Below are 27,635 nucleotides of genomic sequence, written 5' to 3' on the forward strand. Positions count from 1 at the left end.
ATAGTGACTTGCAATGATTGCAATCGAGCATTTCATGTGGTGGAAAGGATAGAGCTGCGCTGAACACAACTAATTTAATATGCCACCTGAAGAATGATTTTACTTGGTTTAAATCACTGCTCCACTAGCCATATAATAGGTGTCATGCTGGGAAAGTTTTGTTTAGATAGAGAAACAAAAAATGAAGACAATCGGGCCTCATTCAGGTGACTCGGACCAACTCGTGTTCAAAAAATGTGCTTGGGACATCCCTACTTTTTTTTCATGGCCTAAACTCACCCAATGCAGTGCAAATTTATGTATGGCCTAGAAATGCCCATTACAATATAAAATTATCGTAAACAAAAACTGGTTTTATAGTTTACGGCGTGTTACTACTGTCTTGTATAGCATGAACAATTGTTTCTGCCGTTTGCTTAACTCCTTCCTGACAGTGTACACATAAATAAGCAAGTGCTAAAAGCAGAAAAAAAATGCCTGCACCGAGGTACCTTTAAACACTTGAGGACCCATTTTAGCTCAAATTTGAAGGACTATCACTCCCACAAGTTGATGCTTATTTCCCGCTAGCGTGTCAATGCTATTTTACTGTATTAGCATTAGTACTGGTGATGGTTTTTAAAACAAAGCATGTTTTTTTTTATAGTGCATAATTCTTTTTGTTGCGCATTTACTTTCATATTAAACTCCAACGGGGATGTCATTAGACAGGTTAAAACACGCTCAGGGAGGGCGGAATCACATAACATGCTGCTAAGCAAGTAACATGGTGCAACTCAGGGTAGTTTTGACTTGACCTTGAACTTACACACATACTGCGCCATTCGGCACATTAATAGTTTTTTTAGATGACAATGTTTTTAAGATCAAGAGAAGCCAATATAAAGAAAATGTTATTTTTTTCCCCAGCCCTGTGATGGCGGTCGTAAAAATCGAATCGCAAAAATGCATAGATTCGTCATTGTGACTTGCTGCTTTTCTTTGGAATAATAGAAGGTTACGTATTGATCTGTAATGTGGGTGTTGCTTATTAACCGCTTATTTGGGCCAATATTTGGGTTATTTTAATTTGCACTACTATATACAATGAGTAGTGGCTATTATTTATCTAAGAACAGGTTGAGTAATTAGCACAATATTGTTTGTAATTGAGCACCCTGCAATGTCATGTTGCAATTGACATGCCAATATAAACCTGTTTAATTTGAGTCGGATAGGTGCTTCGTACATAGTATTATAAAACATTAATGAAACATAGAAACCTGCCTACATTGCACATATGTGACTGCACATAGTCACTCTGTCTGTCTTGTATGTTTACATTGCTGGATGTATGCCTGGATTCATGTCTCATCCAGGTTTGACAAGTCACACCTTGTATTTGCTCTTGCATAACAGTGAGCAAACTAAGATGATTATGAAGCACAAAACCATAAATCACTTTGTGTATTTTCTCCTCAACCTCAAAGGACACTAATCCAGTTCAATGAAAATGTGTTTAAAAAGTTACCATATGGGTAACCTATTTTATATTTAGTGGTACTTGTTGGTGGCAAATTTAAATTTCTTGCTGTTATTTGTCATGTGCCTGGTGAGAGATGTTATCACTTTGTCCAAAGGAAAAGTCTTTCTGCTACAACGGCAGTACAGCAGTCATTCTATTCACTTGCGCTCTCTCCAACAAGTCTTAACAAGTACATTGATTTGGAACATGTAAACTATTGCTTCCTCTTGTGCAACATTCTGTTTCATAGTGTTTGTACATAGTGGCGAAACCCACAATTTCACTTTGTTCAGAACAGTAGTTCTTGTACACCTAAAGAAAAACATTCTCAATTAGCTTCAGTAGCACACATTTTGTCACAACCTATGCAAAGCAATCTGGTTCACCAGAAATGTAAAGTAGAAAGTGTACTGCAAATATCAGTGAAAGCTAGATTCTCACGTCTCCACCCATAGACAGGGGTGAGCATGGGACTTTAGTTGTTGCATAACATACAGTTTGATGCTGCACTTCTGCTTGTTGAGTATGCCTGGTTCTGTGTTTGCTTGCTTGCATTTTCATATTGAGCAATGGCAATATTGCGTAATGAAAAAGGGACAATTTTGGGGGGTTAGTAATGGAGGAAGTCACTCAGGACGCAGTCTGCTACTGAGTGTGGTATGTGAGAACCCATATTTGGATCCAAGAAAAACATTTAGACATTCCTGTGTGTGCCTGGGTGTGCTCATGTACAGTATATGCCACTGTGTACTCGCTCCAGAGGGTGGATATTTCACACAGGTTACACAATGAACTGAACACGCTTCACAGAAAGTCAATAGCACATTTGTGAAATTACTCAATTGAAGAAATATGATGCGATTAGGCTGCCTGGTTAACATGCTTGAATCATGAAGTTGTATATGTCAGAGACCAAAATCTTTTTCAAAGAAAAAAAAAATCCAGAGTATAATTGTTTTTTTTACAGGAATATCTATGGTGACTTGAAACTTAAAAAAAAAAAGAAAATACATATATAAAAAAAAAAAAATCATCCTTGGCAGTGAACACCAAATAAATGATAAAATCGGTCAATAGCTGAGCTTATGGGTCACTGAGGCACCACGTCGCCCACAAGGACCACATGAGTAGCCTACGGGCCTGCTCTAAAAGCAGCTTACTGGTAATAGGACATTTTGATTTCTTAGGAATGTTCTAGAAGTTAACATTTGACAATATTAAAAACACTGGATGAGATTTAAAGGGAAAAAAATGTTGCATATTAATGTTAATGTATTTCCTATTTATTGTGAGGAATCATGAACATGATGAGTGTCGTCACACCAATGAGTAAATAAATATTAATGCTAACATATAACAACAATTAAAAAAAAAGGCTCACTTTGGTTTAACTTTTCTTATCAACACAGGTTGTCCAAAAAATGATAGTGTAAACAGTTATCAATAGGGTGAAGGACAATTTGTTTACCTGTAGCTTTTTTTCATACATAGGAGGGAATTTGTTAGTATGAGTACTTAATATTTTCCCCAATTCTTTTTATTTTGTTATCTTTTTTTTGGGGGGGGGGGGGTCTTTTTCATCTATATTCACAACCACTCCTAAAGCTTTGCTTATTCATATTTCAAAAATTAACGGTAACACAAGTCAAGTTAGATTGTTGTAACCATGGTAGCATGCCACACTAGATATGATGGTCCAATCCTTTGGAGGTTAGTGATGTAAAACCAGCTCACACGATGTAAATGGAGCACTGGGCTATGTAAATTATTCAACTTAGCAGATCAGGTTGAGGGAAGACATGTTGGCTGTTGAGAGAGCTCCTCTGTGATCTGAGTTTGTTTTTTTGTGTGTGTGAGACTCAACTTTCAGTCATTATTCCGCCACTTCAGCATACACAATTTTGATTTTGTCACAAAAAAAGCCATATGTTTCCCCTTGAACTTGTATATTGCTTCCAAAAGGATTTGCAAATACTGCTGTTCTTTCTCTTTTGTATCTCATAACTTTAAATGTTTGCAACCATCTCATCAATTCACACATTCACACCCACAAGAGGATTGTGCATTCAGTGTGTATTCATGCTGCAGAAAGTTGAGCACTTGCAGTGCGATGGGATGTCACTGACGTATGAAGTGATCACCTTTCTCACAGCTACATTGCAGACAGACCAAACTGAAGATACATTTCATTTTCTCTACTTTAGCTCCTTTAGGTATTGCGTTACTTAATGTGGTTAACAGACTCATACATATATTGTGGTAGCGAGAGGTGCTGTGTTCACTTCTAGCATTTTTTTGTTGTTTTTTTTTTGCAAAGACAAATTCATTTTTTTTGTGATAAAGCTTGGATGGCCTACTTTGGCCCAGTTTTATTCATTTATTTTTTTTTTATAACTTGTTGACCGACAATGGACAAACACACATGCAGTAAATGTTTGTAATCTATCTTCACTTTGCAGCGATGTTGTCACAACAGTTGTTCCCTAGTGTTACTAGTTGGTTCTGGAGGCAGGCTCGCATGTGTTCGTGTTCATGCTTTTTTTTTAGATGTGCACTCATTGTGTTTCTATAGATGGAGAAGTTGACCCATTTAAACCGATCAAAAACCATTTTGGATGGTTCATGCTGGTTAGATCCTTCAGAATGTGTTTGGCTTGCTAAACTTAAATGAATGAGGGAGAAGAGGACACAAGTGTTAGACGAGGAGGATGGACTTGCACTTGATTGCTGGCCACCATGGCGAGAATGGCCTATGAACTCAAGTGAGCTGCGCAAGAGCGACCCCTTGATTTTTAGTTCTTGTCAGTTTTCAAATAGAATTTATGGTGGCACGTCAGTTTACAAGAATCTTCTTGCCCAAGATAAAAAAAAATAAGCGGCACCATCTACCTATAACTATGTTTTACCCTCGCTAAAGGAGATTAGGGGAAACAACTACATCTGAGCAGTGTCAGGAAAAACAGGGACATTCAGAGGAAGTGTGAGATACATGCGAGTCACAATTAATTTCTGATGCTTCTAACCACATTTATTTAAAAAAAATATTTCATTGTTTGCTGTATGATTTCTTTTTCCCATCGGTCAATGGTCGGTTAATCATCAAATATCACATAATGCAATGTTTTTAATATTACGAATTGAACATTTAAAAAAATTGCCAGAAAACATAGTTTAATCCTTTTTTCCTCCCAAGATTTTCTAAACGGGTCAATTTGTCCCACAACAAAACATGAGGGTATAATAAATTGTATAATAATTATTATAATAATGATAATGAGGAGGATGTTTGTAACTGTCCTGATTCTAAATTCATGGTAATATTGGAAATGTACCTTTCTACATAGTGGTAATATGTTATTTAGCAAAAATGCCACGTTTGCTGAGGTTATTGTGCCCCCTGCTGTTGTATTTGAAGGTTGCATTGAGTGGCAGGAAGTCGCTCCTGTTGATTAGGATTTGCGCTTGTTGGTTTTGAGGAAAGAGACAAAAGCGTGAAGTGCAAAAGGCAAGAGCCTCGATTTGTTCTAATTACTCCTAAATTCCTGTTTTAAAGGCGCAACGGTATGTGTCCATGTCTGGTCTTTTGTTTTGTGTTGTTAAAAATGTGGACATGTTGTACGTTGTGTGGCGAATACAAACTCTTGAACATTGGATGACTCGTCAAGTCTGTCTAAATTAGGAAGAAAACCTTTAGGCGCAGTTATAATAATAATAATAATAATAATAATAATAATGTACACTTATTTGAACTTTGAGTGTGTTTAAACGAGAGAAATGTGAGAAAATGTTAATAAGACTTTTACAGCTTAAAAAAAATGCAGTGTAATAGTTAAAAAAAAGTTTCCTACTTTGTGAATTTCACCTATCTCGGGTTATTTTTGGAACGTAACCCCCGCGGTAAACGAGGGACCACTGTAACAGCCAAGTTAACGACACAGCCTTAGAGTGAAAAGCAACTTTCAGATTCACTTTTATTGTGCGAAGATGCATTTAATGTAGACCATAAACACCATCACTTTAACCTGATAACAAGAAGTACAAAAGATGGCTCCAAAGTTTACACATCTAGTTCTTTTGCCGGAGCACAAAAACAGTGACTGGGTGAGTATTCCAAATGTGAATTAAAAAAAAAAAAATTCTCTCTAATATCTGAACAAATACATTTAAAAAGTGCAAAGAAAAGTAGCACTACTCATATCCCATCTCTCTATGTGGGGTTATCGAGCAAGCTATTGAATAAAACATGTCCTGCTCTATGATGAGTTATGGCAATAAGAAATACTGTTGTGGTTTGAGAAACCATTTTCAATCACATCCTTCCTTGTTGATCAGAACACAGAAAAATGCTTTTTGCACGTTGTTTTCTATTGAACGAACAAGAACCGCGTCAACATTGCATTGCATAATCTCGCTTCTTCCTGTTCTGAAATTGAAAGGAAATGGCTGTTATTCCCCCTTCCCCAGCACATAGGCGAGAGCGGTGTCAAGATCCAGTCCGGGTGGGCCGCTTTTCTGTATGCTTTCAATCTCTCCCGGTTGCAAGCCACCTGATTCAAATGATCAGCTCATCAGCAAGCTCTGAAGATATGTATCCTGCTCATTTGAAATCAGGTGTGTTGCATCCAGGAGAGATGGTAAACATGCAGGACACCGGCCCTCGAGGACTGGAGTTTGACACCCCTGGGCTAGAGAAAAGATGTCTCTGTACATGCGCGCACACGTTTTACATGCACACCCGCTTGTTGAAACACACGTATGATGGCAAGCAGTGGCCCCATTTATGACCATACTGTACTGTTATGGTCTTTGTTCCAGTTGTTGCCTGGTAACTGTCATTTCCCCCCGGTGGTCGTCACAGCCGGGCATGCTATTTGTAGCGCTATTACTCAGACTGTTCCCAGGCCTAACAAACAATTGTTTTCATACAGCTGCCTCTTACTACTGTTGCAGGTTTACTCATCCTGTTTGAAGTGAGCAATTGACCCACGCTACCTCTTCTTTTCAGCCTGTCAAATTCATCGTATACTATTATTTGAAAGTACGGTTCTGCGATTGTAATCTTAAAAAAAGAAAATGAAGCATACAATATATGGTTTTCATTACTGCCACCTGGCATCATTTAGCAGGCATACACCTTGGCAAATTCGATAAATAGAAGGAAAGGGAGAGCTTGTCTATTTGTGGTTACTCAACATTGCTCTTATTGACTTTTCCTTCTCTCCTTATCTTTGTGCTAGGCTCTTATACCTTGTATACCCAAGAGTTATAGACATGGTGTTGGATGCCGCTGTGCTGTTATTAGGGCTGACTAAAGGGCACGGGACACTCCTTTTGTCCTCACTGCAGATTATGCCGTTTGGCTCAAATATGTGGTTCGTTACAGTCCAAGTTACTATCTGCTGGCCGACTTTTGCTGTGTAGTTGTTTGTGCACTGTGTTGCTACTTTGAAAAAGAGAATGGGCCTGGGTCAACGTCTACATTATTAGTTATTTTACTATAAACATGCATACTGTTCATGGGTGAAATTGCCTGAAGTCAACAAGCAAATTGCCGATATTTGAAACATGAAGTACCAAAGGTAGCAGAGTCCAAATTATTTCCATGATATAATGCCCTGACTTACATCCATTTTTGGAACCACTTCTTCTATTAGCAGTTTTTAAATTAAAGCAGAAGGCACCTATGAATAATTGTAGTGATACTTTTAGAAATTAATCATTTCATAAACAATGTGCCAATAAAGGATTCTGTCAAGATGGCAACAGTGATGTTTCAATTGTTTATGTTAAAATTATGGGCAAAACCATCTAAAAACGATATTGGTACTGAGGCTGTGAGAAAAAAAAAACAATTTGAATTGGAAAATAGGTTCTAAATTAACCAAATCTAATGGAATTTTTACTTTTTAAAATGTACCGTTCTTGAATTGTATGACACACCAGGTGTTGAGATGCATACTGAATTGTCTTTTGTGAACCATGCTCACCAGGTATTGGAATCTTGTGCTAGCCCTTTCGACCTCATTGCTTCTTGCACTGTTTTGAAATCGTGCTAAACAAAACTAATGGAAATCATTTGGATGTTGCTGATGGTTTGTTGTTTCTTTGAATTTAATAAATTTGTGTAGTTTGGACGCTGTTCCACGTTGTTACATATTAATGGACATGACGAAAGCTGTACCATATCAAATTATAATCATACCTTATGTATCATGATGCATATCAAATTGTCTTTCATTGAAGAGATGCACGGTTGCACACCCTTATGCCGAAGCACTGTCACATCATGTGCGTCAAATTGGTTCTCCGGCAGGTTCTGCACTGCACCTCTTTGCAGCGGCCCTTTTTTTTTTTTTTTAATTATTTTTTATTTTATTTATTTATTTATTTTTCATTCTCCAGTGTCACATTATCTATGAAAACGTAAAAAACTCATTTACATCTGCCCTGCGAGACATCAAAGAATTTTTCTCCCTCTCTGAGCAGTTTGTTTAGATAGTTGGCCTCTCGGTTGACCATTAATCATCTAATCAAGTGTTGCCGAGTAAACATCTTCAAGAGGTCTTGTGAGATCATCTCGTATGAGTCGCTCTAATTTATTTGTTGCGAGCAACTCAAAAGGTAACCTGTGAATGACCTGTTTTTTTTTATTTTTTTTATTTTCCTTTTCAGAGCACCCGAGATTATTTTGGGCCTTCCATTTTGTGAAGCTATTGATATGTGGTCATTGGGATGCGTTATAGCAGAGCTCTTCCTGGGCTGGCCACTCTACCCCGGTGCTTTGGAATATGATCAGGTAAATATTCTTCTCGAACACACATTCAAAATTTCTTTAGCCCCATTTAGAAATCTAAATGTGTATTTTGGTAAAGATGGAAAAAAATAGACTAGGCCTGGTCGATTACAAGTGAACCACTATATAAGACTCAGACTCAGTTACAGGTGCTATTTCTGTACTTGACATGTACACAAGGCGGTAGGTATTATTGGGTGAAGGCATGTTACAACATACTGTGGCACTCACGAATCAATGACTGACTCAAGCAACTTTAATAAACATATGCAGACGCTTATGCTCACAGTCGCTTCATCACACAATGCCAATGTAGGCAAGTCACTAGTCAACACGCCATGTACGGTCACATCAACACAACAGCATACTAGCACACAATTAAACAACCAAAACAAGGAACAAAGAAATACTATTCACACAAAACATGTATCTCTCATGCCATTCATATCCCAAGTGCAAGTATTCTGGGAGTGCCTCAGCCAATCAGATGGCTGGTTAGAGAGATGTCATGAGTGGTGTGCTTTGGCGACCATCTGTTGTGTAAAGGTTAATCTAACCTGTGATGTTTCTTTCTTGCAATTACATCTATGATAAGACATGAATATAAATTAGCGGGAAATTAGAACCCAAATGAAAACACATAAACCCATATACAATAGATACCGGAAGAACAGCAGAATATTGACAATCACACGTTGAGCCGAAAGCGTCAGAATAAAAATGTCTTCAAATGAGTTTTAAAAGTGGATAGAGAGGGGGATTGGCTACTACTCAATGGGAGGTCATTCCTTAGAGAAGGGCCGGCAACAGAAAAGGCGCGATTCCCCCTGAGGCTGCCTTTAGTCCTCGGCACCTCCAGCAACATTTGGTCCGCAGACCTGAGAGGCAACGGGCAGGTGCATAGGGGTGGATGAGCTCATAGACTCAGAGTGGTATGCTGGGGTGAGGCCATTTTAAGGCTTTGAAGATGAACAGATGTATATTAAAGCAAACTCTAAACCTCTGGACTAAAAAACATGCCTGATTAAAAGCTGCAACAGCTACAATTTGCCAAAAAAGAAATTTGTTCACAGTCTGGCCACTTTGTATTCACAGCCACGGGTCTCCACGTTATAACATGGGATATTTGCAAATAAAGTGGTCAAACAGATGTTTTATCACAACAAAACTGTCAGTATCAGAATAAGAGTAATGATTATCTAATCACACGAATCTTGAAAGAGAAGGAGAAAACGACCAGTTTCCATATTCACAAAATGCTTGCACACTAGTCAGAGTTGTTCTTGTGGCCATGCCAGGACTCGCTTACACTTGCACTCTGAGCCCCCAAAGTATCCTGCCCATTGCCATGGCTGACTGCTTATCACTTGACACAGCAAAATATATTTAGAACCATAAGCTTGGTCATGAAGTGTGCAGGTCCACAGTTATGATCATTTTGTGCATGTTCAGGGGGACTGTCCAAAATCTGTTTGTGTTGTTAAAAAAACAGGACATTTAGAACTTATGAAACTTAAATGAGTGTTTGCAACCAATGACATGCATTTCCCTCCGGAAGTATTCTAACAACAAGGTTAATTCCGTAGTTTTTGTTATATAATGTATGGGTTTCCAATCAAATGAGTTTCACATGTTCAGCATTCCATCTTTTATTTCATGATATCTACATTTTGTTAAACAACTTGGGACAGGGCACCTTTTATTTGAGGACACCTCTTTTCAAGTGAGCACGATGGCCAAGTGGTCTAAGGCGCCGCGTTCCGGACCCAGTCTCCCCAGGAGGCCTGGGTTCGAATCTCGTGGCTGCCAGGATGGCCGAGTGGTCTAAGGCGCCGCGTTCAGGACCCAGTCTCCCCAGGAGGCCTGGGTTTGAATCTCGAATTTCCCCATTGTGGGACTAATAAAGGCATTATTATTATTATTATTATTAAAAGTATTGGAACTGTCATTATTTAGTTAAGTTAATGTGAATGATTTAAATTTTGGTGACATAACCTCTTGCTTTATTCATTTGAAATACTTTTCCAGGCCTTTACTGCAGCCCCAAAAGGTTGTCATTTGTTTCTGAGGGTTTCGGTCTTCCGGTCGTGAAATGCATACGTGATATTCTTCGGAAACTGTCCGTCTTAAATCTGTTACAAAAAACGAGGAATTGTTGTTACCATTCTTTTGAAGGAGACTGTTTATTACATTTGAGTGTTTATCTTGACATTTTTTTCTGACAACCCACCAAACTTAAATTCAAGTGTCATGTTTCCTATCAAACATTATTTGTATTCTGTCTTGACTTCCTCAGATCCGCTACATCTCTCAGACCCAAGGCCTACCTGCAGAACACCTGCTAAACAAGGGCACCAAGACATCCCGTTTCTTCTGTAAAGAGTCAGAATCTCCTAGCTGCTGGAGACTTAAAGTACATGCACACAAATGACAATATATTTTTTAAGATGATACATAATTGATGAACCGTTTGTACCTTTTTTTTTTTATTTAACATTTCTCAGATCGCAATATCTGATTTCTGTAGTTTTCCATGAAAGCTGACTCATCTTTGTGTTGAATCAAAATGAAACCATTTTAAAATAATCATGATTCTTTTATTTGTGCATTTCTGCACTGTCAATTTGTGTCATGTTTTTTTTTTTAAAAAAAGGTTTGAAATATATTTCTTTTAATCCCCCAAATTGACAAAATAATTGACTGATTAATTGATTATTTAAATAATTGTTGCAGACTTACTTCTGTGCATTTGATGGGCTATAATTTGCGCTGTTGAATATTTTCCTGTGATTCATTTTTTGGGAATGGGTTTCATATCTTGAAACACGGCAAGCCAAGTGGCTGTGTCTTGACTACTCAGTGTGCAGTGGAGCCTCTCACAATTCAGTTGATCATGCCCCAGTTGGTTGGTGCCTTTTGTAATGGAAAAGCAACAGAGGCCAAGCAAGGCTGGGGTAGAGCGGGGCCTAGCTGTTCTGGAACTTGGAATGGAAATGTGCCTCAAGTGTACCATAAATTTCAAGAGGTGACAGTTATTTTGTTTTCAAATTGTGAGGTCATTGGAAAGAGAACTTTTTCTGATGCATTGCAGGTCTGAGTGGACCTGTTGGCAATACAACATGACGTGAACCTGAAGGGATTTGTGTTCACAATACACATCTCTTTGTTTTATCAGTCCATAACATAATTTCACACGTGTGAAGATTTTGTTGTATTGTGACGAAAACAAGCTTGAACATTTTGGCCAAAACAAAAAGTAGGAAAAGCCAACTAGAACATCTGAACTTGATCTCAAATTAATCAGTTACTTCAAATGGTGGCAAATGATTCCCATTGATTAAACTTAAGAATATATATATATATTTTTTTCTTTATACCTCATTTTTTAATTTTCTGTACATGTTTTTATTCCTCCAGACAACAGAAGCGCATGAGAAAGAGACGGGACTTAAATCCAAAGAAGCCAGAAAATACATCTTCAGCTGTCTGGATGACATTGCACACGTAAGTCTAAATCTGAGTTCGTAGGAGATCAATTCAGGTTCAAGCCTAAAAATAATTATTCCTCACTAAAAATTGCCATCAGTTAGGGCTGGGCAATAATTCAACATCAGTATGTATTGCAATAGACACGTGATCGGCACTCCAAGTGAGTATTAATTCGCTACTTATACATAGTTTTGACATTGAATCAAGGTTGACGTAATCATCAACGGTACAACTTTGGGGTAGCATTGTCCTCAAATAACATTTATGGTGCACATTACATTATATGACAATATAAACAAAAAATGGTTTTCTAATTTTGTACACCGAGGGTAAAAAACAAACAATTACCAATATTGACTATGTGAAATAAAAACTCTTTTGTGAAACATTTTTCAGACATACTACCCAGCTCTGCTGAAGCACACTGTTTAAAAGTTGTTTCATTTTTGTATTGACCAGTTTATTTGACGTTTTCATTATTGCATTGACCTTTTACAATACGATACAATTAATTGTATTTGTATAGCGGATTTCACAACAGATGGAGCCGTATTAAATGGTTATACATTTTCACCGGGTTTTAAATGGTAAAATGCAAACAAAAAAATCTGTAATTATCTATATCGATCAATAAGAAATGCCATATAGCCCAGCCTTACCATCAGTATTTTAAGTCCAATGATTCTCATGCAAATTTAACCTTGATTGGCTCCCTGTGTTTTTTGTCAGGTGAACTTCGTGTTGAGTCCCGACAACAGTGATATGCAGGCAGAGAAAACTGACAGGAAAGAGTTTGTCTCCCTACTGAAGAGCATGCTGCTGATAGATGCAGAGGCCAGAACTGTTCCCTCCAATGTCCTAGATCACCCTTTCCTCACCATGACTCATCTGTTGGACCACCCACATAGTAACCAGTAAGCCTCTGATAACTGACACTGACACAGTGCCACACAGTCCACACTTGGCTATTGACATGTTGTTCCCCATATACAAAGTATTTGTAAAGGGATTGCTCAAATGTAAGTTTACATAATGTGACTCTAAATTTAATATTCAGTTAGTCCGATGCTTCTCATATAGTGGGGCGGGCCCCCCAGGGTGGGCGCGGTGCGATACTGAGGGGGGCACAACATGCTTTTGTTCCGCCGTACTGTAATCGCACATCCACTCCAGTAGTTGGCAGTGGCTCTCTCATTGCCTATTGTGCGCAGGTTGTATTAACTCTTCTCTGGTAGGTTTGTTTTGCAATGAAAATAGTAGTATATATAGTTGAGGTGGGGTTGGGGCGCGGATTGTTTGTTTTGTTTTTGCTGGAGGGGGGGGGGGGGGGGGGGTAACAGAAAATAATTGAGAAGCATTGGTTTAGTCCAATGAACTGGCTATTCATGCAGCACTATTTTTTTAAATAATGTTTTGAGCCTGAAAAGGTGCATTGGTCTGATTGTGGAAGTTTTTGAAAACGACACTGCAATTGTTTCTGACTTAGAGAAGAAGCCTTTTGTATCCTATTTAAAAAAAAATTGCAATCAAACAAACTGGGAGATGCGTCAACATGCAGCAAGTTAATGACTCAAATTAAGAGGATTTATCAGGGTAAAAAAGTGTCAGGTTTTTCGCTGGCCAAGTAGATCTCAAGAGCATGCATTCTATCTGATGAAGAGATTCAAGTGGGGGGATCACGAAACAAGAATGCAACATAGGTCTTTGCGATAAGTCAATATCAATATGTATTGTGATTGACACGTGATCAACAGCAATGGAAAATGTATTCGATAGAAAAATTGGGAAGCAAAAAGAAGTGCACACACTCACGCGGAGCAAGTGTGTGGCGGAACTTTGTTCTACTAAATGACCAGTCAACTCAATCCAACTCTTGCAATAAGATGATATTGTGCATACTAATCCGATTGAGCAATTATGGATGAATACGTGGTGTACAAGTAAAGGAATTTCCCATCTTTGACGTGCAATAGGGCCACTTTCAGACATGTGCAACCCTGGGCAATTCGCTATCAGTTAACTGTGAATCAAGAATGGCAATAATGAGCCCACTCAAAAGATAAAATAGTCCTAAAACGTTTGATCAACGCTAATACCTCCACCGCAAGCGTGTATTAGTTCACTACACTGACGGTACATTGAGCGAAGGTTAACTATCAACAATACTGCTTTAGTGTAGCGTTTAACACAAATAAGCATTTAAAGTACACTGCTGGATTTGCAGCTGGGTACATTACACATCATTTCAATGTTCACAAAAACAGAAAGAAATATGACTTTCTTATTTTAAATTGGAAAGAAAAAAGAGATGCAAATGCTTACCAAAAACCATGCGGGAAGTGCCCATGTTGAGGATGAACTATTATTCAAATTAAAAACACAGCATTACACATTCAAATAGCAGATGAAAAGGTTATCTTTAATTTGACATAAGGCAATGTTTCGCCACACCCTTCAACCTCCAGAAAAGAAATCTAATGAAGGCTGTGGTGAAACGTCTTCTTTTATCACATTAAAGAAAACGTTTTCATCTGCTAATTAATGTGCGATGCTGTTTTTTTTTTTAAATTTATTTTAGGACAAAAATAATTGCCTATATTGACTAAAATGAAATAAGATGACGTCAGCATCTTGCTCCATTTGTGCATTGACCCTAGATTGAGTTCACTGCTCACCCAAGTCAGTCGACCGCTCACCCCACACCATCCAGAAAGACCGGCAGCGTGTTCACTTCCAATAGAGCTACTCCCGTGGGCTGACTTTTTACAATAAAACCTGAACTGCCAACTCCAAACAGCAGTATACCTGTCATCAGAATTCCAATAGCTGAGATGTGTTCTGATGGACTGAATAGATAGACAGTAGACACACCATCTACCGTGTAATTCAGAATGCAAGGTGGATCCAGCTGACAGCGCCCACCTGGGGCACGCCAGCTCCCCGTACTTCTCAAAGAGAAATCTTGCCAATTATGTTGAGAAAGCATTTCAGATTTTCAGAAGAAATGCGGCGGTAGGCCGGGATAGTAGTTAAGACCCAAGACAAAAACAGCAGGAAACATGATAAGGGAGAAGAAAAGTAGAAGCGTCTGCCTCCGTTGAGAGCCATGCCGAAGAATCATCATATACTGCATGTCACATACATCAATGCCTCAGACGACCTAATGCAGTTATTGCAAGCAAAATATTTTCAACAAAACACTATATAGTATGTCCTTCACTTTATTTCAAGTTTATCTGTTCCATCCAACCATTATCTGTACTGCTTTTCCTCACGAGGGTCGTGGGGGTGCTGGAGCCTATCCCAGCAGTCTTTGGCCAGTAGGCGGAGTACACCCTGAACTGGTTGCCAGCCAATCGCAGGGCACACAAAGACGAACAAACACCCGCACGCAAAATCACACAATTTGCAGTGTCCAATCAACCTAGCATGCATTTTTTTTTTTTGCAATGTGGGAGGAGACCGGAGGACCTGGAGAAAACCCACGCAGGCACTGGGAGAACATGCAAACTCCACACAAGAAGGCCGACTGTTACAATACTTATTTTAAAAAATATTTTCAGTGAAAAATAATAGTCTTGTGTATCTGATTTGAATGTGAATCCCGATATATCCCTTTATCTCATTCTCATCTTTGGATGTGAAACCCAAATGAGCAAAATGTGCACTATTTAGCCTCATCAGTACACGTGGTGGGTAGTGTAGATTAGCTGCTTCATCTAATTGTTACTGTCCTCTTTTATCTTCAGTGTACAGTCATCTTTTCGCATCATGGATATGTGCCATGGCCGCCCCACCAGTACAGTTTTTGATGCGTTGAACCAAAACACCATTAATTTCCCGAGACCGCTTGTTGGTCCCGCGACTTCCTCTGGCCTCCCTCCGGGCTACAACAACATACCAGTTCACAATCAGGTAACACTTTGCAATTAGTCTGTTGTATGTGGCTATCATTTGTTTCGGCCACCAAAATAAACAGCAACAGCAGTCAACTATATTTCATCTCTCTTTCATTGTTCTGCAGCCTATTACGCAATCAGCTCCTTCAGTGTTGCATCCTGGGATTGCTCTAACAGCGAGAAATGGTCAGTTTGGATGCAGCGACGCTTTCCCACCTATTCTTCTTTGTCCACCCAACATTCAAGGTACATAGAACGTCGAGATGAAACGAGATGAAATTCTCATTACTACTATTAATGTGAACAAAATAATCACGGTTATCTGTATTATCACGATGTAGTATTACAGGATGGATGGATATTCGGGCACACAAGTAAAGCATTGTAACATTTTATTTTGACCATCAGATGTATGAATGCAGCAAACTTCTGCCATTTATGCACACTAGCCTTTGTTCAATACAATTTATGTTGTATTGTAGTAACATTTCCAAGCTTCTCTTTTTTTCTGCAAGAATGTGAACGGGACTAATGCTTGCTGTGCGGGCTAGCAAGTAGTACAAAGAAAGCAGCACAATCAAACAAATGAAGCAAAGCTGGTGTTTGTTTGATAATCTATAATGACTGTATTTGGAGCACTGAACAGGTTACAGGAAACCACCAAATAATTCACTTGAAAAGCACAGCTTGAGCACATCATTGCAAGTCAAAAAAATACATGCTATATGATGATCTATATGTGTTGATTTTTTTTTTTTTGAGTGTGGTAGAAGCCTAATACCTAACTGGTGTCTCAATGTATTCTGTTAGATGCTCTAACTATTGTTGTTGCTCTACTGCGCACACACGTCACAGAATATGATGACCCAGCTACAGGGCTAGCCATCTACGACGCTCAGCGATGCCATATAGTGTTATTGACCAATACTGTTTAAAACAGTAATACTCACCATTTATCGATAAATCGTTTCATTCCTAGTTGATTAGAAATACAATTTATTGGGCTTGATGTATTTATTTTGTTCCTCCTTCTTTTAAAGGTAACCTTAACCAATCAGTTAGGTACTCAGTTCCCATGGTACCTCAGGCTCCTCCTCTCCAGGCCCTCCAAGTAAGGCCTAGTGTAATGACGCAGGTAAGACATGAACTACACAGTCATTTCTCCTCCTACTCATAATACATAAATGCTAACATTGTGTTGTTTTGTTTTTTGTTTTTTTTTTTGGATGAATTTCTCATTCCAACATAAAGAATGTCTGTGGTTGCTGTATTAAAGATCCTGCATCAGTCTAATATAATTATTGAGAATTTCCCTCGCGTCTTACAGCCCGCCTGGTCTAATCGGGGTCAGCAGCTCCTGGTTCAGACCGCCTGGCCACAGATGACTGCTGTCGGTGTGCCCCAGACTCACCCTGTCCCACCACCCACGTCTTCCCTAACCAATGACACCACAGTCTGCGCCCCAAGAATCAGCGAGTGGCGGTTAGTTGCAAGTGTCTTTCATACAGATATCCAGCAAAACTTTACCATCAGAGAGTCGCATAACTGAATTATTATTATTTTGAATAAATAAGCACAGCAACAATGTTACTAAAACAATGTTTTCTTACACAGCAAAGTAAAATTTGATCCATTAGTTCAGCATATGGTGTGATGGATGGGAATACTTGTTGGACAGCAATATTATTTTGTGCATTGGAGCATGACTGGTGGGACAATGTGATAGTATACCACCATGCATTTGTAGTTTCTGAAATGAAACAAATGACGAAGCAATTAAGAGATTATTATGGGTTACATGTATTTGCAAATTAGCATTGAATAGACCCAGCAGTATGTCATTAACAGTTATTTTGCTTTGTCTCCCATGTCATTCTATTTTTGACTAATGCAGGAAAGTACGTTATAGTACCTTGATGCAACAGCCGCTCCTCACCAATCACATGCCAGCTGTCTCAGCGCATCAGCCTCTCAACATTGGCATAGCGCATGTTGTGTGGCCCCAGTCAGCTAATAAAAGAAACAGACAGCATCACAACAGGTGAGTGTTTGCATTCGTCCTGTCTAGAGCTGGGTGATATGACAAAATAGTTTGCCGAAATGATGGAAGAATTTCTATCATGACACTTTGATCGTATTTATCGTCACTTGTCCTCTTTTAATAAAAATGACAACGCCAGCATGATTTGATAGACAAAAGTGTTCACTTACTATGGTAGTTCCACACAGATGCCATCAGCTGGCAAAGTGATTGATTGCACTGGGCAACACAGTTTTTGTTGAGTTAGTTGTGAGCTGTTTGTCACATATTTTTGGGTGCAAAATACAAAACTGAGCTCAGTTCTCTATTACCTCAAGTTTTTGAGCTATAGAATCCATGTTTTCTTAAAAGAATGTGTTCAAAATAACTATACTAAACTAATTAAATAACTAATTAAACAGCTATGTAGGCTTTGATATTATGTAGAATGGATGCATTTTTTATTTCTCTCTTTAATCTCACTTCAGAATAAAGTGAGAAGTTTAGTCGTCATATGGTCCTATGTCATTTTTCAGAGAATAACTGAAGATATCTTTATTGTTGTTGTGTATCTTTTTTGTGACATGACATGGCCTATATTGTGATCGACCCCATATCGCCCAGCACTCCTACTGTATCAGACATTACTGCTGCTCAGCTGTTACATTCAAACCTAACTTTAACTTTAGCTAACTTTGTATTCCCTCTTGTTTTGAAAGGAACCTGTCCCACCCTATTAACATCCACACATCTCACTGTCGATCCCCCAAATTGGCCAATGTTGTTGGTCAGGCTGTGTTAGGAAGCAATACATCTCAGAGGGAGGTACCTCTGGTGGAAACCCAGCAGCATACACATTTAAATTCAGATGAGGAGTACGATGATTCACAAGATGGGGTGGGCTGCCTCAAAGAGGATGTTCCAAACAAAGTGCCGCCGCAAGATGTCACTCTTCTCATGGGTGACACACCAAGCCCGACGCCCAGCGTGATCAGCATCCACAGTGAACCAATAGATGGCGAAGAAGTAGAGGAAGACAAACCACAGTTGTGCTGTCTAAGAGGGTGAGTATCTTTAAAAGGTCATCTTGATGACGAAAAAGAAAGTAACACAGAGTGTGGGATGAAAGGCAGTGGTCACTGTTACCATTTTGTAATCCCAAACCTAGAAAAGCAAATGTCTCAACAGACTGTATGGAATTGTGGCCTCTAGGTGTAAGGAGCAGTGTCTATGTGAGGTATGCAGAAACACCAGCGTGACTATGGAAAGAGTGTGTTCCCTTAGCAGTCCTGACAGCAGCCTGAGCACCAGTTCATTTGCATCCAACTCTCTGCACTCCAGCCCGTCTGCATCACCCTGCAAAAGAGCCAACAGGTTGTTTTTGTTTTTTTTTTTTCCATTTGTGGGTTTGTGTTGTCTAAATAATTTAACTGTTCATTTTCTCCAAGATTAAAAATGTCACATTTTGACTGTACCAACCAAGTTGCTGTTCTTCTGTGTCCAGTATGTCTGAAGATGATGGAAACGAGAGTGGCTGTGAAACCGTTGAGGGCTCCCCTACATCCAACACTTCAACATCCCCCCATGGCAACAGTCCATATTGTTTTCTTGACAACAGTAACCACAACAGCCGCCCAACTTTTGCTGCTGTAGTTGCACCATTGCCATCCCCTGCAGTGCAGGGGAGGAGTCCTCGAGATGTCAGGACAATGGTGGTTCCACCACTGAGAGTCCAAAACAACAACACTCGAGGAACACTGGGGCGTTTTCAGAGAACAGGTTAGTGTTGCAACATTGATTGCTGAACAAATTCAGTAGACCACCTGATAAAAGCAAGAAACGGCTATTTTGCATCATGCAGTGCTTTAATCTACATTAGGCTCTTTCATTTTCAGTGAGTAATTTTGGAACGTCAATCTAAATTTACCTTCTTAGACTAGAAGGGGGCAAAATATTGGCCACATCCGGCCGCTGACCGGCTTTAACAATGATTATGAAGTCAAAAGTATGGCGTTAGTTCTGCAGAACTTGGGCTTAGAAAGTTATGCTTTTATTTTATGGACACACGTGTGGACACTCGTGCAACCAATGATATGTTTCCAATGTTGCCTACTTTTCTTCTATTTAGCGACTATCCCAACCCTTATAGAAACATCATCTCCCTTAACGAGATAAGCAAAAATGACAATGGTATTTTCTGCTCGGTGAAGGGAAGAAGGCAAAGATTTGATTTGGTCATACTGTATGTAAATCTACAGTTTCATGTACTTTACATGTTGAGTTCATTCAAAGCCATCACTGGATCATACCTTATTCTTCACTGTCATTAATATTGTACTTCCCACTTATCTATATATTTGGGAGTTCTGATTACAAACGACTCTGACGGGTTGGCAATTGGCGCACAAAGTTTGTTAGAATTTTCCAAGTGTAAAGACGTCATTTTAATGACTGCTTATTTGTTTGTGCATTTTCTTATTATGTCAATACATACCATATCTACACACGTCGCATTTTATTGAAACAAGACAAAATGCCTTTTCTAAATAAATGAAAAGTAATTTCAACAAATTGAAATTCATTAGAATATAAGGAGAAAAGTAGCGGTTGTAATATTGCCCGTTAAGCACAGTGATATCAAACCGAGAATCATTGACAAGGATCCGTTGACGGTGATCAGAGAGGACATTTCTCACCAGATATATAAGACTTCCATTTATCCCCATATCAATGAGTCTCTGCAAGAGAGTGTGAACCTGCATGCTCATATAAGCAGGTGTGAAATAAAAAAAAAAAAGGACCGTAGCATATTGAGTGGGGACTTGAAGATGTCCTGTAATTTTAGTCAGCAGTCTTATATCATTACAACCAAGGGAAAATGTTCATGCCTTGTAAAAATATCTTCCTGCCAGTCATGAGCTTTGTTCGTCACTTGTGTTTTGGGTGTCCACGCTGCAGGCCAGAAGGAACCAGTAGGGGCTTACCGCCCTCTAGTGGACCATAATGGTCTCAACAGGTGATCATTGCTGTGCAGCAGAGACATGACCTCACTTATAATCTTTTGTACTTCTGATGCATCCAAACGATCACAATTTAATGTTGCTGAACAAGTATTTCCCTCCATCAGAGTAGCATTCATCAAAATAAACACCAATTGCAAGTGTTTTTCCCCTACAAACTGTACCATTGTCATCTTGTAATTCAAGGTTCTTTTCTATAAATGTGAAATGGTACGTTAATTGTAGTGGTTTTAATTAATTGAACTTACTCTTCTTGGAGGGAAAGGTGGATGTATTTTTCACGCCCTTATAAACAAGTCTTCTCTTTGTGTGGAGGTTCATGATTTACAGCAAACAATGGTGTGTCATCAGTTTGCAATTTGCCTCTTTTTGAAGAGTGTGCACCTGAGCTTCCAGGAGGGAGGGATGGATAGATACTTTTAGAGATTTTACTTTATGAGTCAATTTCTGAGTGCCGGCCCCACCCCGAAGTCACATCAGCCTTATGAATTAATTAATTACTGTATTGTACATGGAAATTAATGTTGAGCTTTGCAATCTTGACGTGTACAGGTCTCTAAGATCTTAAAACAAAAATGTCAATGTTACACAAATACATATATGTAAATATAAATATATATATATAAATATATTTGTATAATATGTATGAGTACTGCTCATGTTTAACTTTGCATGCTTGTTTGAAGTGCTTCCTCAATTTTCAGTTTTGTTTTGCCCTGTCTGTAATTGTATTGGTGGTCATGTGGGCTAGGTCAGTATTATTAATTGCAATGTAAAGAATATTTAAACCTATAGAGCAATATATCTACTCGTCTGACTGAATTATTCTCTATCCAATTCCCAGAGTCATGGTCCCGATCCAAAGGGCGCTGCAACATTACAAGACAACAGAGCGCTCCCTCCTCCATCCCCCTCCTCCAATCAACACCTCTTATGTCGTGGCAACAAAAACGGCAGCAGCAGCAACACCCATTGAGCCTTCGACAGGTCTTGTTTCCTTTAGTCTTACTTTTCAAGTGACACAAATTACAGTGAACCCCCGTTAGTCACAAAAAATATGTTCCAGAGCGGCCACGATAAGGTGAAAAAACACCATTTCATGACCAAATGATTGGAATACAATTTGAAATATAGTTTTACTCCTTTTCTAAACATTCAGCATTTCAATTTATTAAAACATATCAAAGCTTATTGGAACACAAGTATTTCTTAGTGCCTTATATCACTCTCATTAAGAAATGGAAGACCATCATGTAGTCATCAAGCAGCTAACTAAAATAGAAACAGGCAATGCTTGCTTCTAGCTGTTCATCACTCACAGTTTGTTTACTGTAAAACTGACACATAAGACAATAGAAAATCAAACTGTTATTTAATCACCGAACCACAATGACTCTGCAAGATGAACGCTGACACAATTTGTAATGCCTTAGATGGGCTAACGGGAATGAGCATAGATGTTATGTCAACCATAAATCGTTTAACAACTGTTGCATCTCATTTAAAACTCAATTTATGCAGCACTAAAACAAAAAAACCACCAGAACAAAGAAATATCTGTGCTCAAGCCAACTATACAGTATATTTTCTCACATCTCTTGAGACCTTCTCCACACATCTACATCCAGTATAGCTCAGTGCTGTAGGTAATTTTGCTTACTAAATGGTACTCCACTCAAGGAGTGCAACTCTAAATTAAAATTTGTCTGTATATTGTAAAAATCCATTCAAAAACGAATGCTTGTGACACAGCCAGTATGGAGAAGGTGAACCAAGATGAGGCACTGTAGCTGGACTTCCACTAAGTGAGATTATTGGATTCATTATAATTTTTCCGTGGCAGAATATTGTCGAACAATATTCTCTTCTTCTTGTCATCGATACTTGGTTTGAGGTTTTCGGATCATATATGTATTTTTTTGTCCTGCTTTAGGTGCAGCCGTTCGTTTCAAACCACAGCATCAAAGAGTGGAACGGCAATTACGGCCCTCTGCGACCTCACGCCTTTATCCCCCCTACTGTCCAAACACACAACTTCCCCCACCTGCCACACAGCAGCCCCAAGCACAAGTTAGGTGTCCCACCCACACACACCCTGTTATCTTACCCGCCCAGCGGACCCCTTACCGCAGCCCCCCACCCTCTGTTGACTTCTCATCCTGCTCCACTACTTCAGCACAGCTACAGCTTCTCCCATCCCCAAGGGGGCGCTATAGTTCACCAGGTGTCTATGGGCCTCAGCAGCCACTCCCAGCATCCTGGCTATCACAGGCTCCTCCCCTCACCAACGGTCCACCCACATCAACAGCCTGGCTATATCCACCACCCCCACCAGTTCAAGCACGCCTTCCCCCCGCCACTGCCCCCTCCTCACCCGTATATGGCTTCGCCGGCCACCTACACAGGCTTCCCTCTGAGTCCCACCAAACTCAGCCACCATCCTCAGTTCTCTTATATTTGAGGAGAAGAGCAGGGCCGCAGCAGCACCGATGGGTCACCCCATGGGTCACTCCATGGGTCACAAAGGCCAACGGCAAACCAAGTGGGGCTGCCACATGGGCTGGGAGTAGAGCTTTCAGCACAGCACAAAACAAACACTTGTGATCAGGAGAGGAAAACACGTTTGGCAAGAGGGTGAAATAATGTTCAATTGTTTTGGCAGAACACTTAAAATCACTGTCTCTTTAATTTAAGGTTAGTGGGTGGGCAATTGTTCAGTTGTTGGAGCAACTAGAGCTCGGAAAGACTTCCTGTTAAATCATGTCTGCCAGCGGATGAATAATGTAAAGCTTTATTGAGAGAGCATGAGATGAAACATATTCACAAGATTTAAGGCCGTGTCCTTTGCACATAACTTCTGTCATGTTTTCTTTGAGAATCTGTCACTGGCGACCTTTCATTTCATCTGTGTTGCCTTGTAGCATGTGCATACCACTCAGATGTGTTGAAGCCATACTTGGATTGAAGGCTCTCCATTTTTTGTTTGCTGCTGCCGCCATCTGCCAGTGCCTTAACAGCGGAGTCCAAGATGTCACTTCAAGAGTTTGTGTGTGCGTGTCTGTCGGGGTGTGCTTGTGTGTGTGTATATATATATATATATATATATATATATATATATATATATGTATATGTATATATATATAATATAATATAATATCTAAAATTAGGGCTGCACGGTGTGCGGTTTGAACATCGCGATTGTGATGTGCGCATGCGCGATTGTCACATCGTAGGACGTGCGATGTTTTTCTTTTTTTTTTTTCCCTTAGAGCACGCAAAATTTGTTTAGCTTCATAGAAACCGCAAGCTACTGTATGCTCTGCACACATGGAAGAGACAAAGGCGGCATTTAGTCCCCAAAAGAAAGTCAACATCCGAAATATGGACTTATTTCGGCCATAAAAAGGAATATGCAACACACAAAAAACCCTCTGCCGACAGTGCCTCGCCGTTGTTGTTGCAACATGAGTTAATACAACAAACCTGTCCGACCATTTGAATGCTATTACGAGCCCCTTTATAACCAGTTCAGACTCATTAGTGGGACCCGATGTAAAACCATCCACTCAAAAAACAATGACAGACACCTTTATTATAACAACTTATGATAAGCAGTCCAAACAGCATCGACAAATCACGAATGCAAGAACTTTTTACGGGGCGAAAGTGAAATTAACTCAACGCCATCACGAAAGGTATAAAATGCCGTGGAGCACGTATTTCTATCACGTGGCCATCCCAGAGTTGTATAATAAACAAAGCAAATTCTTCCCAAACAGAACTATTTGAGTCATCTGGTGAGAATTTTTCTAGTTTTAATATCGCAATGTACATTGCAGCCTCCCCAAGAATCGCAATGTCATTTTTTTTCCCAATATCGTGCAGCCCTAATATATATATATATATATATATATATATATGTGTATATATATATATATAGATAGATAGATAGAGAGACGTGTGTGTGTGTGTGTGTATGTAATCATGTATGCATGTGTATATATAAATAACAGTACATTCAAATGGGCTTGCAGCACCTTCAGACTCTGAACTTGATGGGCTTTTTGGACAAATAGGAGGATTTCTTTTTTTAATGGATACATTTTGTTCAACTTCAGTTTGCTTGCTAACTCAGAGTATGGTTTTACTTATGCTACAGGCTGCACATTTAGGGCTTTGACTGAATGATTTTTTTTCATGTGCATAAAGAGTGATTTGATGTTTTGATAATCAATTTCTACTCACTATAGTACTTAATTCATAACAGTATTGTCACTGTTTACTGTAACTGCAATACAATCTAGATAGCTTCTGGGTTGCTGTATGTGTGTGTGTGTGTGTTTGTTTTTTATATTTAGTTCAATTTGCAGTTTTCGATGTTTGGGAGTGGTGTAGACTTAAGAATAGAAATTATTTTAAATGTTTCACAGTGTTTGAAATGTAGTAATTTACAGTATCCTTGCTGAGCTGTTCCGTGTTAAAGGCGTATCCGTAAATGTTTTAACGTCCGATATGTTCTAGGTCGAAGCCTGACAGTTTTGTTACATTCCTTCAGGGTGGATTATGCATAGCCTTGCTATTCTTTTCATGTTTTCAGTTTTTGTGTGAAGTCAGTAGTCGTGTTCTGCTGGACTTTTATGGCAATCAGCACCAAAGACATTGTTCATCAATCATTTTTCTGAGGCACAGTTGATGTGATTCATTCTTTCACCTCCAGCAAACTGTTGCAGTTTGACGTTGAAATAAATATTGTCAGAGATCTATTTTAGAAATAAGGTTGAGGTTTTATTTTTCTGAGCTCTATTTGGCTAATTGTATTTGGAATGTATAGATATTAAGCTGCTATGTACTAATTATCTGCCACTTTGTAGCTGTGAATTTAGAGGATTAATCTCATTTAAGCCTGCAATTCTCTGCGTATTGTAGTTCTGGTGACTAGAAGTGGCTTTTACTTTGACTATTGAGTATGAATGCTATCCTACATGCTAGTGCCTCTGTTTATCTGCTATAATGTTTTGAAGTGATTTGTAAACTGCTGTAATGGAAGCATCTTTTTAACTTGTTTTGTGCGTGCGCCTGCGCCCTCATGCGCCCGTGTGTGTCTTTTAGCAACAGTATTTCATCTTGAAATGTAGGCTGAGATTAACTCGTAGATTGTGTAACCAGTGTGGTATTGACTTCTTTTTGTTGTAATTTGTATTGTGACATGGCTTTTTCCATATCGGGCTGTATTTGCGACTCTTTGTACTGTACGACTAGTGCCTTTCTCCAAACTGGCTGACGGAGGATGTCTCCTTGATATCATACGAATTGCAAATGTGTGTACTAGTTCCTTCTTAGAGGATAGACCCCTAAACTTCGACATCACCAACAGTTTGAAAACAATATTTTTTACACAGTATCCTAAGAAAGTACAAGTCAGGGAATGTTTATTGCGCTCACCAAGAACACCGAACAGTACTCAAAAACATCGGACCTGATTTTAGACAAATGCAAAGCTTTACCGTCGCACCTGAATGTATTTGTGGATATGACAAAATCTGTTGGTTAAAAACATGCCTGATCAATGTGTTCCATGTGTGATCAGAGCATAGATGGTTCTTTTACCATAGGTAGGCATCATGTTGTTTCAGGGGTTCTTCCAAAATGCTTTATCCACGAATCAAAGTTGAAGTTTCCCTCGTCTATTTATTGTAGTTTTTTTTTTATGTTTCCTATGTAATATGTATTTTACGTATAATTTGCTACTGTGTTAACAGTCCTAAAACAAATGAGCGGTTGCATAGTCCCAGGTGGTGTGCCTCTTCAAGTTTGATTTACTGTGTGTATTTTTTGTGCCTGTGTGTTGTGGCACAGACATCTCCGTTCACATCATGGAAATAAATAAGCACGTGTACAAAATTGTTGGTGCCCTGATATTAATGGGCGAAAATAATAATCAAAGAAAAAATAATTATAGAAATAAATGTATTCAATATATATATAATATATACAGCAGGTGACAAGACAAAGTTTATCTGAGAAAGTTCTATGGATAGACGAGACAAAACTGGAAACGTTTGACAAAGCCCATCAGCTGTTCACACAAAAATGAAACATTGAGAAAAAAGAACACTGACTCCCTCTACTGTTAAAACATTGAAGTGGGGGAGGCTCTGTTCTGTTCTGGGGCTGCATCTGGAACGGGGTGTCTTGAATCTGTGCACGGTACAATGAAAACTGATAAAAAATGATCTAGGTATTCTACAGACAAACGTGAGGCCTATAGTGTTACAAAGCTTGGTCTCCGGTAAGTATAATGACTCAAAACTCCCAAGAAAGGCTAAGAGCAAAACATTGGAGTATTCCACAGGTGTCAAATTCGAGGCCCGGGGGCCAGATACGGTCCGTCGCAACTTGTAATGTGGCCCGTGAAAGCAAATTGTCTATTAAATGTATGTTTCGTGCTGCAATGCCAACATTGTAAATTGCATTTATTTTTAAAAACATTGAGCTATTGCAAGCATTATATATATTATATATTATTATATTATATATATATATATATATATATATATACAGCCCCTCCAAATGAAACCAAAGTCACATTGAAAGTTGCAAAAATCATGTGATTGCAGTTTTTGCCTCAAAGGGTTGCGTAACAAAATATTGAGGTTAGAGCACCATGATTTCTCTAGAGGCCTGTTTCATGAGTGTCTTTTAAAAATAATTCTGTTGAACTACAATTCAACCGCAATGTCTAATATCCACTGGTTGATTTTCATGAATTTTATATTTTTTATTGAAATTATCAACAAATTAACAGAGGGTTACCAACAATTTTGCCCATGTGTGTCAACTTCTCATTTGCTTGCTCTTATTTAGTGTTTGGATTATATCTGTTATTTCCGTCAATTCACTACATCACATG

The 27,635-nt window shown here is 39.0% G+C and overlaps 1 protein-coding gene across 2 annotated transcripts in view; it reads left to right on the top strand.

Annotated features, from left to right (window-relative positions):
* hipk3a (homeodomain interacting protein kinase 3a) overlaps window positions 1–27,635 on the top strand; it is a 37,552-nt gene that overhangs the window by 9,176 nt on the left and 741 nt on the right. For both annotated transcript variants that reach the window (XM_088298517.1, XM_088298515.1), the window contains exons 5-18: window positions 8,177–8,300; window positions 10,594–10,710; window positions 11,715–11,801; window positions 12,516–12,700; window positions 15,536–15,701; window positions 15,811–15,931; window positions 16,726–16,820; window positions 17,013–17,167; window positions 17,580–17,726; window positions 18,425–18,769; window positions 18,918–19,079; window positions 19,210–19,484; window positions 21,570–21,712; window positions 22,659–27,635. The exon at window positions 22,659–27,635 is cut by the window's right edge and continues 741 nt beyond it. In XM_088298517.1, the coding sequence (XP_088154643.1) occupies window positions 8,177–8,300; window positions 10,594–10,710; window positions 11,715–11,801; window positions 12,516–12,700; window positions 15,536–15,701; window positions 15,811–15,931; window positions 16,726–16,820; window positions 17,013–17,167; window positions 17,580–17,726; window positions 18,425–18,769; window positions 18,918–19,079; window positions 19,210–19,484; window positions 21,570–21,712; window positions 22,659–23,186 (2,650 nt within the window). In that variant the 3' untranslated portion in view covers window positions 23,187–27,635. The remainder of the gene's footprint in view (window positions 1–8,176; window positions 8,301–10,593; window positions 10,711–11,714; window positions 11,802–12,515; window positions 12,701–15,535; window positions 15,702–15,810; window positions 15,932–16,725; window positions 16,821–17,012; window positions 17,168–17,579; window positions 17,727–18,424; window positions 18,770–18,917; window positions 19,080–19,209; window positions 19,485–21,569; window positions 21,713–22,658) is intronic.

The sequence above is a fragment of the Idiotropiscis lumnitzeri genome, chromosome 6 (assembly GCF_059441095.1).
Source record: "Idiotropiscis lumnitzeri isolate Australia: NSW breed Sydney's pygmy pipehorse chromosome 6, RoL_Ilum_1.0, whole genome shotgun sequence".
NCBI lineage: Eukaryota > Metazoa > Chordata > Actinopteri > Syngnathiformes > Syngnathidae > Idiotropiscis > Idiotropiscis lumnitzeri.